Source organism: Staurois parvus, unplaced genomic scaffold, assembly GCF_062004578.1.
Source record: "Staurois parvus isolate SC_StPar_1 unplaced genomic scaffold, SC_StPar_1.0 ptg000205l, whole genome shotgun sequence".
In the NCBI taxonomy this organism is placed as follows: domain Eukaryota; kingdom Metazoa; phylum Chordata; class Amphibia; order Anura; family Ranidae; genus Staurois; species Staurois parvus.
In genome coordinates, this window is record NW_028318001.1 from 1,486,127 (window position 1) to 1,503,934 (window position 17,808).

Here is a 17,808-nt window from a genome sequence, read left to right on the forward strand (position 1 = left end):
TTAAACTGGATGGAGGATGGTAAGTGAGCATTGTATGATGTAAAACTCATACAGAATACTTGATTACTGTAGATTTTTTGTAGTATGGAGTCTACAATATATTACCTAGAGTATACATATATACGGTAACATTGTGGAATTAAACCAGAAGCAGTATGCCACCACATGAAGCTTTGCTGTTTTAGCACACGGCCTATGCTGTTACATATCTGGGTTTGTTGATGACATCATACATTTCCCGTTTCGGCTACACTGTGATACTGAGAGCATGGATGGCATAGAGAGAAAAGCTTCAATGTATTACAGAGACTATTGTAAACGCACAAGATCCGAAAGCAACCGCTGTGACCTGTTTCATGCATGCTCAATTTCATAGCAATGTGTATAGAAAACCCTCAGCGCTATGGATCTCCTAAAGAACTTGTGCAGCTAGCATATAATGTGTTCCCACATGTAAACCATAAATAAAATTAAAAAATGCAGCTCAACAATATATATACAATATAATAAGTGCAAATGAAAAAACAAAAAACTGTGCTTGTGAAAATCAATGTGTGCTATACCAGATGTCTTACCAATACATACATATAGGACCCCATAAACTGCACATAACCGGTGCTATAAACGAATTGCGCCAGATCTCGGTCTAGCACTGTGCACATATACAGCAGCTCCTCTCTCCTCTCCTGGCTCTCACAGGCTTGGCTGAGAGTAGCGGGAGCCATTGGCTCCTGCCATTGTCAGTAAATACCAGTAAGCAGAGAGTGGGGGGGGGTGGAACCAAGCAGGGCTGTGTGTCTGCATAGATGCATACAGCGTGGCTCGGGAGCAAGCCTGCATGAGTGCCCACCATAGGAGGCAGCTTCTGCTGTGCCAGCGGGGGATCCCATAAGAGAAGGATTGGAGCTGCTCTGTGCAAAACCATTGCACAAAGCAGGTAAGTATAACATTCTTGTTATTTTAATGAAAAAAAGAAGGCTTACAATTGCTTTAATATTCCTATTTTTGTTTTATACAGGATGGAGTTGTACATGCTGCTTTCCAATAGTCACGTATTCCAAACTACAGAGGATGATAGTGGTTTCAGGACTGTACTCCAGTACCAGCAGGTGAGTTCTGTACTTGGAGATTATTTTATTACCTGCCCATGCTCAAAACATTCAAAACCACTGAATAAAATACTGGAGATAAGAGGGCACAGTGCAGTGCAGAAAAAAAAATAATAAGCCATGAAAACAGCAATACCATTGTGTCATCTTAATATATACAATGCACTAAAATATTTTTGTACATGTTTTCTTTCTTTAATGTGCAGGATTACAGATTTTTACACAGATGAACTCCGTGCACAGATTAGGTTAACTCACCAAGCTGCAAGCACAAAGTTAAAAAGCACCTCAGTAATGCTTTATAATAAGTGTTGAGCTCCAGAAACATAAAACCTGAGTAGTGCAAAAGCTCTTAAAACAATTTGTATATATTACATTAAAAATGATAATGATAAAATACAAAACATAACCACTCCTCCAGTGATTCAGTATCAAACCATGACAGGGTAACATTCATAAATGTGTTCATGATAAATCAGTCCCAAAAAAATAAAAGAAAGAGTCCAGATATTAATATATATAAAGTGATAACGTGCAATCCTTCTGTGAAACCTTCACCATCCCTTTTGGCACACTCCCAATAAAGGATTATTTAATGGATCCAATCAAACAGGCATATACCAGACAGATAGGCTGAGAAAGACAAAGGAAACACATAGAAGAAAACATTTATAATATCACAAAAGATTTGAGATTATGCACTCACATGAAGACAAAGTGCTGAAGAAAGCTGCATCTGCTTCCTCCCAATCCTGGTGAGCACTGAAGGGCAGAGCAGGGATCAGTGACTGATAGTCACTGCTCTCTGCTCAGAGTGGACCAAGAACTGAATGTTCACTGGTCATGTGAGTGCTTAGTTTTCGGGCTTAGAGCCAGTGGGGGACAGCTGCACCATCGGACTTATGCTGCAACACAGAGGTGAGTATAAATATTATTTTTCTCTATTATCCCAAACTTCTCCTTTAATGCTGTTGAACACAATTACTCTATAACTGTAATACGCACTTCTCTGGGAGTTTTTACTGCATTGGGTATACAGGGTTATATGTAGTTGAGTCTTCTGTAACAGCCTCCTCAATGGGGCCCTTCTCTTACCACAGGCCCCATAGCAGCTCTATGGGCTGCTACGGCTATTGTTACCTCACTGATTGGAATCTGACTTGCTCTACAGCATCTCATTTTTATCACTGGAGACACTGAATCAAATATTACCAGCAAAGTTTTATGGGTGCTTAATCTTCTTGTTATAGTCAAAACTATAATACTTTGTAATTGCTACTCCTAGCTGACATGAAGCTTTATTTAGGTTTAGTTGATTTACATTTAACAACTGAGTGTGGGTACTTTATGGCATGCAATGAAGACTGTTTTTAGCTCGGTCTGAAGTATTCTTGGCAGCCCAATAAGGGATTCTGTCTTTCATTTTTTAAGTTTAAATATACTTAGTATTTATGGTTGCTTTAAAGTTGACCTTTCACTTGTTTTTATCAATTACATAAAAGCAAGTACAACTTTAATGTGTGCAAAAACATATGATCAGTAAGAAGAAAAATAAATATTTATTTACAGTGAAATCATATAATAATGGCAGCTTTATTTTATGGCTTGCTCATGCTATCAAATTTTCCATCTCATTAAAGTTGGGGGTTCACTTCAATTTCCCTTTCTCCACCACTACGTACTCACCTTTTCTTTTCTCTCCCTCTGCTCCATTCAGTTGCCAGGAGAAGGATAAAATACTCTGTGTATGCTAAGTCATCCCAATTGTAGGTTACACGGGCTATGGACTCTCCCCATGTACCAGTGCTTAAAGATACCTGTACTATACAAGCAACTATACAAGAACTGTGTATTTTCCTCTCTCCCAGCAGCTGAACAGAGAGGCAGGGGAGTGAAAGATAGGTAAGCATGTTCTTCTGGGGAGGCATATAAAAGTCAAAATCTTTGCCCAGCTTAGTGTGACAGTAGTACAGATTTGCGTAAAATGTATCTGAAAAGGCATTACATTTTATGTAAAGAGAAGTAAATGACTGTGTACACAAGTACTCCACTGAGGTGTGCTCAGTATTCCTACTTCACTGCTTACATACAGTCCCTTAGCTGGACTGCGCTACTATTACCATCTTGCTGGGAGGATATCTCCCCAGCAGACAATGTCATGTAAAGCCTTGGGTTCGCTTTGACCCATGCTTTTCTAGTGTAAAAATGTAAGTACAGTTAAGACTCAAGGCTTTCCAGCCTCTCTTCTCTTCATCTGGGAAACATCTGGGGGAAAAAGCAGAACAATAGGCAAGATGCTTCTATGTGTAATGCAGAATGAACATTGCAAGGCCATGTCAGATATACAAATATATTTATTTCTGACCTATGCAGTTACAATGTGTAGATTTCGTTTTCAAAACAGCTTTATAGCTTATGTGTAATGAAATTGATTAGGCCCATATGAAAACGTTTTTTTTTCATTTTCAGAAAACATTTAAAGTCTAACTCCAGCATCCTTTGGATTTAAACAGTTTGTTTGAACCAAGATAGTCCAGACAAACTATTACCTTCACTAAGCATCAGCTACATACAGTATACTGCGCAGTGTTCCAGCAGCGACATGGGGACTTCCTGTACCATTCCCGGGACAAAATCAAGTAGAGCTGAGCATTGCTCAGCCATTTACAGAAAGTATTGTACTTCATCAATGAATACCTTGCCACTTCTTACTGAATGACGTGGAGAGGAGGGCTGAATACATCACATACCTTACCTCATCCAGTCAGAAAAAAATTTGTATATATTGTTGAAATACAAAGTTTCCTGTGAATGGCCAAGCAGTGCTCAACCTAGCTCAATTTTGTTCTAGGAACATAAGAGGAAGTTCACATACATGTAGAGCTACCCCTGCAGGAGCTGCTAGTTATATTGGGTCCTCTGTTCTTGCCACAACCCTGAGAAAGTCCTGAGCCCCTCTGGCACTTCATGTTATACCACTATAGACAGAAAGCAATGAATAGCTCTATAACTCTTGCTGGTCAACCTTAAAACTAAAGTGGAACTGCACTGCATCTGAGCACCACAAAGCAAAAGTGCTATTTAATTCATTTGTAATATTCAAAGCAAACTCCTCCATCCATTGATGTCTCCATACCTTATTTTGCTGAGAAATCACTTTGAAAAACACTTCCTAGTATTTCTGGTCATGGCCATCTTGAGTAAGGGCAGATGATTCATGTAGCATTGACATCCTGGAATCCATCTGCCCTTAGTTCAGGCATGAAAACAGGAGGGCGTATCTAGCTAAGAAAACCCCTCCTCCCCTCCAGAAGACTCCTAGGCTGTATGACATCATTTGCCTAGGCAAGAAACCAGGAAGTAACTGAGGAAACATAAACAGTAGTTTAATATAAGTAAATATGATATACTTTCCTATGTATTTACTAATGCTAACAGTATAAGGATTAAAAATAGTCAATGTTGATTGAGAGAGTGAAGTGAAGCACAAGAGTGCTCAGTAAGCAACAGAGTATTGATCCTCTGAATGAAAGCTATACAGAGTATTGCAGTTTTTCCAGCTTGAACCGCAGGGTATAGGCAACGATTAATGCACAATTTTGACAGTAATATATATGCAAATGATTGAAGAAATTTGACTTAAACTGAGTTGGCATAAATAATAACCTTTCCCACTAAATGTGCAACACCAGACAGAAAGGAGTTAGTAGTAAAAATATTCAGAGCTACACGGTATGTGTGCACTGATGTTGGGGGAGCTAGACCTAGGCCCTATTTCAAATAGTCACAGCATACACGCAGCTAAGCTGGATGTTGGGGGAGCTAGACCTAGGCCCTATTTCAAATAGTCACAGCATACACGCAGCTAAGCTAGACCTAGGCCCTATTTCAAATAGTCGCAGCATACACGCACCTAATAATGGAATAGAAGATTCCATTATTAGGTGAAGGCAGGATAGGCTTCCCTGAAGAGATAGGTTTTCAGAAATCACCTAAAAGTGAGCAGAGTAGGTGATAAATTGGGGTAGAGAGTTCCAGTGGATGGGGGAAGCTCTGGAGTAGTCCTGGAGACGAGCATGGGAAAAGGACACAAGGGAGATAGAGAGCAGGAGGTTGTGCGAGGAGTGGAGAGTATGGTTTGGGTGATATTTGAAGACAAGATTGTTGATGTAATTTGGGGCAGAATTGGATGGTTATACACTTGTACTTTAGTGTGCAGGACAATAGACTGAGCCAGGTGTAAGGTTGAAGTCAAAAGCAGCCAACCGGCCAGACAGGACAACACAGTAGTTGATAAATTCATATAAACTGTGAGAATGTGAATATGGCTCAGCTTTGTTCACAATATGTCTTGTGTTAGCAACAGAACAATGATAGATCAATGACCTGCTCACCAGCTCCCTGGGTTGTAGCAGCAGGTTGCAGTAATGGAGGGACCCTCTTGATGTGGCAGGTCCAGCCCAGAATGTAAAAGCGCTTGTACCCCTGAAACAATCTGATGTATGGTAAAGCCGATTCAGTTTGCTGAGCTGTGTGCACTGGAGTCTCTGTGATACCCGAATAAGCTGTGGAGCCAAAACAGAAGGGTGAACTGGATGCATAGCCTCGCTGGTAATCACTGGCAGAGCAGCAATGTAGAACCTCAATGATGTACAGGATAAACAGTTCTGTTGGCAGCTCAGTGGCTGTTTCAGATACCTAGGCCTCTCTGCCTCCCTCTCTGCAGCTTCCCCAGAGCAGCTTTCCAAACCCACGCTCGAAGGCAAAACAGCCTAACTCTTTCCCGGGCTTTTTAATATATACCCCCTACCTTAGAACACCACTTGCCTCCATGGTTTCTTGGGGCTTGTAATTCATGAGCTCAGCTACTCCAGTGTCACTTATTGCGTCCAGACTACATCTCCCAACATTCCTAGCATTCTGTACTGTGAACTAAGAGCCTATCACATTAAACATCCCCATCTTGTGGCATATAAAGGGAACTGTTCCAAATAGTAATTTACATCACAGTAAGATCAAAGTTCTGATTAAATACGGTAACAGAATACGTAGTTACATATAGTTTATACAGTGCTCCCAGTGGACGCAACTTGGTCATCAGAAACGTATTAAAGTCACAAGAAACCTGGAGTTAGGCTTTAGGGCCAGTTTGCACTACACAGAGAAGAAAATGTTTCATTTTCTCCTACAAGCTAGTGTCCATGCTGGGCAAGCTTTGGGGGTGGCACAGTGCACTTATTTCCCTTTTATTAACTTTATAATAATGTCAGAAAGTGCCATATAATGAATTTCTGCATAACAATGCAGGGTACATCAGAGAACTGCAGAAAAATGCAAACATATTGCAGTTTTATACACTGCTCTCCCCCACAGGTAACAGCATGGTGGAAGCGTGAACAGAGCACACAGAAAACCATTGTTTTCTGTGTGCACTTCTGGAGATCTGTTTATTCTGCCTAAAAATGCAGCTCTCCACATACGTGTGATCCTGCCCTTAATTCAGATGTGTCATTTTTTTCAAATGCAAAATTCATAGACAAGAAAGAAAACACTGTTTTCAGTAGGGCCTGCTCACACCAATATATTACAATGCAGGTCCTGTGTGTTGCAGATGAGTATTTTACCAAGTGTGTATGATCATGCTGGACCTGTGTTTGGTTGGGTATCAAACAGAGGAGGACAGGGATAAATTGTCCTACAGAGAGTTCTATATGTTGGTAGTGAGGCTGATTTAGGTCTCTGGCTGCTGCCTCTTTAGAAGCATCGGAGAGATGCTCCGGAAATTGATCAAGAACAGGTTTTTGAGGAGTGCTGGTGTAGCAGGAAGTTACAACTGAGGTTGTTTTTCTAAGAGGTTGATAGAAGAACTTAGTTCATAGGTAAAAAGTCAACACGTTTTGGGGGAACTGCCTTCCTCTTCATTAGGGCTAGTGTGTAGAAAAGATTAAGATGGCCAATAAGTAGCAAATAATAATAAAATAATAAAATAAAATAATAAAGTATTTGTTACTTACTGGTCGTCTTAATTTTTTCCTGTACACTAGTCCTAACGAAGAGGGAGGCTTTATACCTGTGAGCTAAGTACTTCAATAAACCTCTTAAAAACCAACTGCAGTTGTGACTTCTACACTAGGCATGCCTCATAAACCTGTTGTTAACCTGAATTTCATCATTTAGACCAGTTAAATGAAACCCTCTAAGTGTTTAAGTGGACCTTGACTGCAAAAGTGAAAAGTCACTTATGGTTAACGTCTAGAAAGGGTGGTTTTGAATAAGCAGTACCTTGAAAATGTGCCTTTCCCCTGAAATTCTTCATGAAAAACTGAAGTGCACATTCCATGTCTTAGTCCTTATGCACAATGGGCTATGTAAAAATGCCGGTAGCATTAGCTGTATAAAAGCACGCTAAAAACGCGAGTTTTTCAAATTTTTTTAGCGTTTTAGCATTAGTGTTTATCCGCATTTTTCCTGCGTTTGCAGCAGTTTTTACACACAAAAAATGTTTCCTTCTAAAAACAATTCAAAAACGTTGGTTTGATGTATTTTACAGTGTTTTTCCATGTTTGCCAGCGTTAGAGCATTTTTACAGCTACAAAACTCCTCTAGAAACCCACTAGTTCTTGTTTTTTTTTTCCAGCCAAAAAATGCCCCTGCCAAAAACACTGATTAAAGCCTATGTGTGCATGGACACATAGGATAACATGCTGTGGAGTTTACTGGCTGTAGAAAAAAATGGCAAAAGCCAAACACAGCATCTGTAAAAACATCCAGTGTGCATGAGGACTTATAGCTGTAAATCTACAATTTGAGATAATTTAAGGCACTGCTCTTTTTGACTGCCAGACCCACAATATTTGGAGTGAGATTTGGTGATCTCATTGCAATGCTGCTTACTGTTCTTGTTGGAGCAGTTGCAGGAAGTTGTACTTGTGGACTTGTAGTGCAGGCATCTGCCTGCTATTTCCTTGCTCTCTGCCTGCCATTTTTGAACACAGCTTCAATAATTTAGGTCACACATGTCCAAGGCATATGAGTGCATACATTTCTTGGAAACCAGCCCAGAGCATGGATGTTTGTCTTAACTTATTGACGATAAAAGCTAATAAAATATGAAAGGCTTTAAAGTTCTTAGAAGCTGTACAGTACATAATTCTCAGGAATCTAAATCTGACACACAAAGTGTCTATAATAATGTAAAAGGTGGCTGTTACTTGTGTTAGCCAAAGAAAAACCTTTGCCATTCATTGACTGTACGGAAAATATGGAACGTCACCAACACGCCTTGGTATGGTGAAAATCTTGTCCTTTATTCACACATAGCAACAGGTATCACAGGCTGATGTTTAGGACCTTGCAAAATTCCTTTTTCAAGGCATCCTGAAAGGTTTCGAAATGTTAGCCTGTGAATAAGGGACATGATTATCACTATATCAAAAAAAATTAACACATTCTCCCATCTACACAAACAAGGTGGATGGAGGAATCCTCTCCGCTGTGCTATTATAGCAAGGACTCCTCCTCTGTAAGAGCCTATTGGCTGCAGCAACTGATTGAATCAAAACTTTCCAACATTCCCGTTCAACAAAAGTTGATCATCAGACTGACTTCTGTCAAGTGGATATGGCCATAGATGAATCTAAATTTGGCCAGTCCCTGCTGATCTGGCCGGATTTCAGTCCATCTATGGCCAGCTTAGCGAATGCAATGGACACAATATAATTTCTATGCAGGGATTGTCTGGCTCCCTTTAACCTAAAACACAGTCCAGTTTGCTGAAGCGAGGTCTTAGGCAAGAAGGAAAACTTTAATCATTCTGAAGACTGTAATTTTAAAAATTTTCTTTTGTACACTCACACAGTGGGATCTGCTTTAAAGACATTCTTCAGTTTTTTTGCCAGGACAGTACACTGCTCTTTAAGGTCACTCCGGGAATTGGGGCCTGACTATTCAAGTATAATGGCATGCTGTGAGTACTATCACATTGTGCAAACAGGTGTTGATCCTCTGAACATATCAAAGCTACTGTGGGATGACGCTAGCAATTTTTCTACTCTTTCTTTTGTTTTTAAAGATTGTTTAATCAGCCACATAACACCTGCTGAGACTAGGAAATGTCCCTGTTCTCTATAACTATGTCCGGGATCATTCAGGCTCATCAGCAGTAATTGTGAATGCCCATTTATCTTTTGTAGCATGTTCATATAATGTGAATGCCTGGGACTGCATCTTTTGTTTTTTAAGTGCATTACGTTATGTGGTCTCTTCCAGGTAACAGTGGAAAAGCTTCCTGATGAGGCTCGGATGAACACATTGCTGAACAAATACTCTGCAGACCCTCAGTATCAGCAACTCTTCATCAATCTGGTAAGGACAGAGCCAAATAGAAAAACAAACATTTCCTCTGTGAACAATGTGTTTGTTATATTTAAATCATTTGTTTATGATGGCTGTGTCAGCCGCACTGATTTACATAAACATTGCCAATCCTGAGACTTTACATTTTCAACAAAAGTAGCACAGTACAAACAGCATTCCTGGGTTTTAATTCATATTGTATAAACAGAACAGATGTTGATAAAACGAGCCAGCAAGAAAATACAACAAAGAGGTCTAGAGGAGGTTTTTTTTGTTTCTATTAAAATGCATTCCAGATTGACACTGTGATACGTGGTCTGTGGATCATATATGATTTTCATGTCGTTTCTGGCTGTTTTAGTAATGTTTAATAGTGCGCCTCTCCTTTTTTTTCCGATTAGCTACTCTATGATGACCTTTTTACTCTTAACAATGTCCTTTGTAATTACCATATGAAATTCCATAGGGCTTGTTTACACTTGTAGTCAAGGGGGTAAATACAGGCAGTTGAGCTGCATTTTTACTGCCCCTTCAGCCACCCTCCTTAAGCTGCATAGGCAGCCAAATGTGGTTGTACACATGCTGTGACCATAATGCTTTGCTTCGTGGCCATGGCAAAAATGGTCCTCCATGTTGTGTCCTGCAGGCAGTACTGTTACAGTACCTGACCCATTTAAATGAATGACACTGTGCTAGGACCAATTTTCAACCCATTGCAATGCACACATTTGCGGCATGGTAGTGTGGCATTTATAGAGTTAAAACAGGCAATGAGAAGGCAACGTATTGCCTGTCTTATACTTTCCACTTCCAATACCAAACTATTATCACTCTTTTACAGACTGCGCTACAGAGAAAAAATGCTGAGAGTATAAAATTAGAACAATATATACTCCTGGCCGCTGCTATTCGTGATCATCAATAAAGGCTGGCAAATATGGAACAGCGCTGACCTACTCTAAGATGATAGCTGAAATTTGTGTAATCCAATCAATTTAATAATATAATCTACTCAAAAAACCCAATATAAATGAATATACATTAATATAACGTGCCAAGTGCATAAAATTATTTCCACTGTACAATATTTTGCCAAACAAAAAAGGTATTGCCATCTGCCGACCCCCATTTAACCATCTATGAATGAAAGGGCAATTGCAATTAAGGTGTTATATACCATATACATATATACCATAAAATCGATGTCATACAACATCCCTTTTCATTGTGTAAATAAACTGCAAATAGTGTCCAAATAAAGTGCAAAATAATCTGGAATTCTATAATGTCTGTCTCGTAGATTAGACAGTCCAACCGTGCAAAATAAACTTCTTAGAGTCTCTTCACACCACCAAACTGTGATGTTCCACCATCAAATGAATTGAATTAACTCACCAGAGCAATATGCTAGTCAGATCATAAACCAGCTAAAACGCATGTTGCTCTGGGAGTAACACTCTGCAGTGCCGTGATCCTATTATCTCATACATCTCCGTATAATGATATCTCTCAATCACTCAAGAGGAAAAGAAGAGGGGAGCTTCCATAGCGTAAAACCATCAACTACTCTATTGAACAAAATCATGTAAAAAACTCACATTTGCAAGTGTCGCCACTGACACAAGTTTAAAAGCATAACCGTGTATTGTATTGTCTCCGTCCAAGACCATGAGACCAACCTCCATGCATGGTGACGTCACCTCCAAAGCCCCTCCCTACGTGTTTCATCACTTGACAACCTCTGGGAGCAGAAGGATGTATGCAACTTTGCACTGGACATATATACTTGTAACCATGGAGACTATTATGCCTCCACGTACAAAATGATCCACAACCCAGAACGTGAAAAAGCAACTACCAAATATAGTACATTCTTACAGCGCAACGTGGACCCATATACTCTAGTATTCTATACACTATCTGCAGGTACCAAATGGCCCAGTCATAGTTAAAGGGCCAGAGTTATCATAAAAGGGAACTCTACCAATGGTGTAATTGGATACAACATGAGCTGATAAACACTCCCCACATTTCTACCATCTAGTATTGCCAAACATATTTATAAATGTTGAACTCATTACTATATATATATATATATATATATATATATATATATATATATATATATATCTGTGCATATAAAAACTAATGACCCAGCAAAAATCATTAAAGTAAAAATAAAAATACATTAAAGATCCTCCAACACTTTATCTAATACCATCAACTTACTATAGGCAATATAAAACTAAATTATAAACCCCTTAAAGTCTTCTTGTATGTGCAGCCATATTAATAATTGGTCAGAAAGCAATTAGGATCCAATTCTATATTTAACCCTTCTGCGCATAAAGTCCCCAATTCAGAAATCCAATGAGTCTCTTTTTTAGAAACTTCTTTCAACATATCTCTCCCCATCCAATGGTTATCAATTTTCTCTATACCGTAGACGATGAGTAAACTTGGATCACTATTATGCTTAAGTTTATTATGTTTCTCAAACCCAATCCCCCCTAAATTCCTGTGGTCAGGCACATTGCTTTGGCCAATCATGGCTCTCACAATGCACTGTGAGAATGCACAAACGGCCAATGTTCAAGTCGAACAGCGAGCCCAACACTAGTTACCATCACCTCTGTAAGGTGTTTGTGTAAACTGGCAGCTTTGTCCTTTAAGAACCCTATTTAGTCCTATACAGTTATAAGGTGATGCTGAGGCCTAGAGCCACCTTCCTTCCTAAGGTGGTTTTAACCTTTCAGTTTATTGAGTTCTGCCTCTCTGTTGGGCTCCAGTACACCAGAAGAAAATTCCCCTTCAGTGTCTTGATGTAGTTCATGCTGTGCGAATTTACCTCTTAGCCGCTGCATGCAATAGCAACACTGATTCTCTTCTTACTGTACTTACTGTAAAGAAGACCACCTTCTTGAGCTTATAGTCGTAAGGACCAGGTTCCACCTTTTCCTGTTAGAGAACATCCCAATCAATGTGTGAGTGTTTCTTTGGCTTTGTTGCATCAGGCAACTATTTCCCAGATTTGCAAAGGCTTTTCCCTGGTCCTCTGTTCACATGTTCTCTAAGTTTTACCAGGTGTTCAGGCCCCATTGGGGTATGGTTTATTCAAGCACAGAGGCGGACTGACAAATCATGGGGCCCCTGGGCAATAGGAAATCATGGGGCCCCTGTGTCCTCGCCCACACTCAAACCACACCCAAAAAAGCCTATGAAAGGTACTCGGGCAGTGCCCAAGTGCCTACGTGGTCATTCCGCCCCTGTTCAAGCAGTTCTTTGAGCTACAGGCAGCCCCCAGTTCAGTTAAACTGGGGACCTGTTAGTGTTTTGTATGCTGTGTTCCCAACACCTCAGTGAGGCTACGTTTGGGATTTTCTACCTGTCTCAGAATAACCTAATACTGTGACCTCTAATTAATGAGAGAGAAAACAGAATTTTTGCACTTACTGTAAAATCTATTTCTTGGAGTTTATTAAGGGACATGAGTGTCACCCTGTTGTGTTTGTGTACTTATTCTATTACTGATTTTCTACAATTAGACCTGGCTGGCCATTTTTTTTTGTTTGGTTTGCCAGTGTCCAATTCCTTCTGAAGGCAGTAGTATAACCCAATTGTCTCAGAATAACTAAATCCGGAATCCTTAAATGAACTTCAGGAAATCAGAAAAATTCTGTTTTTGTTATTGCTGTCATTGAACATATTTACCATCAGTTTTTGTTCCTGTGACCTCCTGTCACTAAGACAGGAAGTCGGATAGCAATAAACACTGACAGAGGTCCAGAAGTATGAAAAAACCCAAATGAGCTGGAGTTGTTTTTTGAGCATCCTCCTAATCAACCTGTGAAAATGATGTGTGTATGAACTGTATCTATGACAGCTGAGTTCACTAGCAGTAGGTGCACTGAGAATAAACCTTGGACAATTTCTGTTGAAACTATATGACAGTGAATGTCATAGGATTCTCTTTCATCACTTTATATTTACTACAGTATATGTGTAACGCTCTATTTGTAATTTTGATGGCACATCTGGAGGGAAAATGAAGAAATTTTTGTGTGAGAAAATCTCTTTCTGCCGGGTTTGTTTACATGAGAATGTCAGAGGTGGATGCATGCAGCAGTATGAGTATTGCTGTCTGGATGTACACTGAACAGGTTCCATAATTCCCGCAGCCACCCACATTCCCCAGCACAGTATTCTTTACTATCAAGGAAATGAAATAGACTGTAAAGAGATTTTAAGCATGTAATATACTGCAGCTAAAGAAAAAAAAATGTTGGTTGATTTAATTCTCAATCTTAATACTTGGATTTGGTCCAGTCACAATAGCTGAAGGTAAGCCTGTGGTGTATGGTTTAACAAACCTCGCTTTCAGCACCTCGTTTTCCCAGTTTGAATCGCAGTATAGAAAGTATGGTTTCATTTATTCTCATGATGAGAAGCTCTTTGCTGTAGTAGCTATGTACACAGTCCAATTTATGGGGTATGACTATTTCTAAACTCTTTTTTTCAAATAAATTTAACAGGGTAGCAAAATGTAACAACTTACAAACACCATAATAATTAAAATCACATATAAATTACCATCAGAGTACTGTACTATAGTGTTGAAAAGTACATCATACATACCCAGTCACATGCATATATTTGTGTAGTCCAATTGGAGGCTGCAACAGCTGTTCATACAATAAGGTGAATTATAGCCTATTGCCAATAATTTAGTATACAGTCACTTATCTAGTCACTTAACTGTGGAACATACATATTTTAAGAACACTTTAAATTAACAGGGAAGATACTGTTTAACCACTTGAGCCACAGTTATTTTTTTTTTGTTTCAGTTCTGTACCTTATAATTTTGACTACCTTTTCCTTGAGCCTGGGGCATGCCAGCAGTTGATAGCTGATTAATGTTCACGTGGGTAAAGGGCCAAGGTTCCTGGCCACAATGCGTCTTTTAATATTGCAGCTTCCCCCTGTCTTTGCTGGCATATTTTCAGCATAGGTTTCAGTCAGCTCTCTGTATGTTGCTGCCTACAACTCCATCTGCTGATTGATTATGCTGGTCATAGACTGTATCATGGGAGATGAGGTTTATTTTTCCTGCTTTATCCCTGTATGTGTCCATGCAGTAGTGGCCACATTTAGAAACATAAGTTCATATATAAGCAATTACTGGGTCCAGCAGATACTATAGCCAAAACTGTATGTCAGGCAAAAAAAAACTTGTTTTGTTTCTTTTTTTTGTTCCATAAGAAATTTTTATTAAAAGAAAAATACCAAAACACACAAGTTTCCACAGACATACTGTAGGTACTAATCAGTCGCTAGACTGTAATAAGTAAGCATTTCAAAGTTATTATCAAGCAATACCAGCAACATTCGTGGAATCAAGACTCCAAAGGGCCCAAGAGGTAACCACAATTATCCACTAAAAAAAACAACGAACCCCAAAATAGAAGTAACATGAAAAAAAAGGACAAAGAAAAGCAAAAAATCAACCCCTCCAGCACACTCACAAAGTATGTATTTGGTAGAAGGCGAGGTGCAGAGGGGTTGAACTTGCACCAACTGTTGAACTAGATCTGCAATCCTCATCCCCATAGCATTTGTTCATACTGCGGCAGTGTGACAGACCCCACAAGGGCTGGATACCTGTTGTCATTCTTAATTGAAATCCTAGGAGCTAGGACATAAGGAACTTGTATTCATCAAAGATTTTAAAGTGCAACCAACTTGCCCACGTATTTGTGAAGGCAGAAATTCTGTCCTGCACCACATAAATCAGCTCCTCCTCCAACCTCTTCTAGTAAGCAAACCATTCCAAAACACTAGGCAGGTTGGTGTCTCTCTAGTGTATAGGGACACTCAAGTGAGCTACATTGATCTAGTGTAGCTGCAAAGACCTTTTATATTGTTGTAATGGTTGTTTCATGTCTTTTTCTTTCTTGTTCATTGAGGAACACGGGATTCAGAGACAATTAAGTTTTGCTGTTGCTTACAGGAGGAACCTGGCAAACAGAAAAACAGTGACCAGCCTGGTAAAACCCTTCCCACTCCCAGCATGCCTCAATTTTTTTGTTAGTGTTTTAGGAAAATACACCTTTCATCTACTGAGAAAAGTTTACTTGTTTTACTAGCCATTTTTTTCATGATTATTTTTTTCTTCAGTTATAACGTCGTCTACACATTGCTTGCTTGATTCTCTTGAATTGCCATATCCTCAGTAATTGCTTTGAAGGCTTTACCTGGACCTTGCTGGACTGGACAAAGTGGGACCTACCTACAGTGTGAACTTTGTGTGTTAAGTTCTGCATTGTGGTGCTTTTCCTCTGTGCACTTTTTGTTAGATGCAGAGCATTTTTTGGTCCAGAGCCAAGTTTTCATTGGTTTTGGAAAGAGTTGTAATTGAAGTACTGAGTGCTGTGTCATTAGATGAAGTGTTACATGTGCACACTTCGTGCTTTGATTCCCACTATTCAACATGAGGTAGCACCTTCCTGCCAATGCTCCTTATTGCAAAAGACGTCTCATTTCACCTACGTTAGTCCTAGCTGCACCGTATTGGAACCCAAACACACAAGGAGCTGTCCTGCTGAATTGCTGTGAAGGATGCTCCAGTATTTAAAGATACCACAGATAATGTTTAGAGACATTATCCAAAACAATGTTTTCTTTGACAGGCCCTGCATTGCAACCTGCTATAGCCGTGACATTAGTCTGTTTGTCAAACATTAGGGGAATTTCAAGAGAAAGAATCCAACTTCACTTTACAGTGATTCTCTATTTGTGACTGGCTTAGAGCTCTGACCAATAGTCCTGCACTACGGACGGACTGGTGGGTGTCTTAACTCTGTATGAGTTTCTTATCTGTTAAAATACAGAAAACCGCTTGTTTGAAATGTTGTGAAGCTGTCTGATAAAAAGTGTTTTCTGTGTACGCCCTTTAAGGAACAACATCTCTTCTGAGGTACCTTGGATACTCTCATCAAAGGTGTTACTGCAGGTAACAATACTTATCTACCCCAGCACAAGCTAAGGCCTCAAGCTGGGAAGAATCGCCCTCTCTCTCTTTGAGTCCAAGTTCCTTTTGTTACTCCCAGGCTTCAACCTCTAATACCAAAGCTGAGCCAGGAGCCCAGTTTCACCATGAATCATGGGCCCTAAACCCTCAAGTCTGCTGACAAGTCTTCTTCAGCATGAAGGGGTGCCCCACTTTCCAAAGTGGGGGGACGGCTGCTGGGCTTTGCAGACACTTGGAAAAACAACATCTCACATGCTTGTGTATAGAAAATGGTTTCCATGGGCTACAAACTAGTGTCCTGTTTCCAACCCCCTCCCTGCAGATTAGTGGACTTCCAAGTAGCCCTTGCAGGTCTTCCGGAGCTACAAGTTATTGCCCCAATTCCTGTTTCAAAAAGGTTTTAGGGATGTTATTGCAAACTTTTCACAGTTACAAAACCACAAATCTGCCCCATCCTGGATCTCAAGGCCTTGAATGTCTTTATTTGATAAAATAAAATTACACATAGAAGTCACCAGGTCTGCCTCAGACTCACTTCATAAGGGTTACTTTCATGTCTCTGTAGATATCAAGGAACCATATTTTCATGCCCTTATTTTTTCAGCACTTCAGCAATTTCTTTGCTTTGTATTCACTGCATGTTCAGTTCATATCCCTGCTATTTGGTCTGTCCTCCATACCCCATGTATTCACCAAAGTTCTAGCTGCTGTGCTTGCATTTTTAAGCTCACAGAGTATCCCCATTGTGGGGTAACCCCTTGTTAAGAAAACAGTCAATTCAAGCTCATACCATCAATGTGGGGTGGACAGTTCAGAACTTAAAAAGGTTCAATTGGATCCTGAACTTTCAGAAATCTGCATTGGAGCCGACTCATCACTTGGAGAATCTTGGTCTGATCATAGTTATAGCTCTAACCAGAGTTTTTCTTCCACAAGAAAAACTTCAATCTGTCTGTTCCCAGACTCAGACTGTTTGGTCCAGGAGTTGAATGACTCTTTGTTTCTGTTATTGAGTACTGTGGCTGATGAGGTAGTTCCATTTGGCCAGTTTTACTCTTTAAATCTATAACTCAACAGTTAGTCATCACTGGACAAACTGATTCTCCTGATTCCAAGGACCAGGTTGCCTCTAGCCTTTTGACTCAAGGGATCCAAGTCTTGAGTCAAAGAAATCCTTTCCTCTGATCTCCTAGAAAATCATCACAGTGGACACCAGCATGACAGGCTGAAGATGAGTCCTAGACACTTTGTCAGTGCAGGGGTCTTGGAAGCCAGAGGAATCCCATCTCTCTATCAAGATTCTGAAACTTTGGT

General features: G+C 39.8%; 1 protein-coding gene across 1 annotated transcript in view; it reads left to right on the forward strand.

The window, feature by feature from the left end:
• The window catches only part of LOC149461322 (chloride channel protein C-like), a 198,428-nt gene that overhangs the window by 175,772 nt on the left and 4,848 nt on the right, over positions 1-17,808 (forward strand). The window contains exons 16-17 of the mRNA XM_089678476.1: positions 1,019-1,109; positions 9,378-9,473. Coding sequence (XP_089534602.1) covers positions 1,019-1,109; positions 9,378-9,473 — 187 coding nt within the window. The remainder of the gene's footprint in view (positions 1-1,018; positions 1,110-9,377; positions 9,474-17,808) is intronic.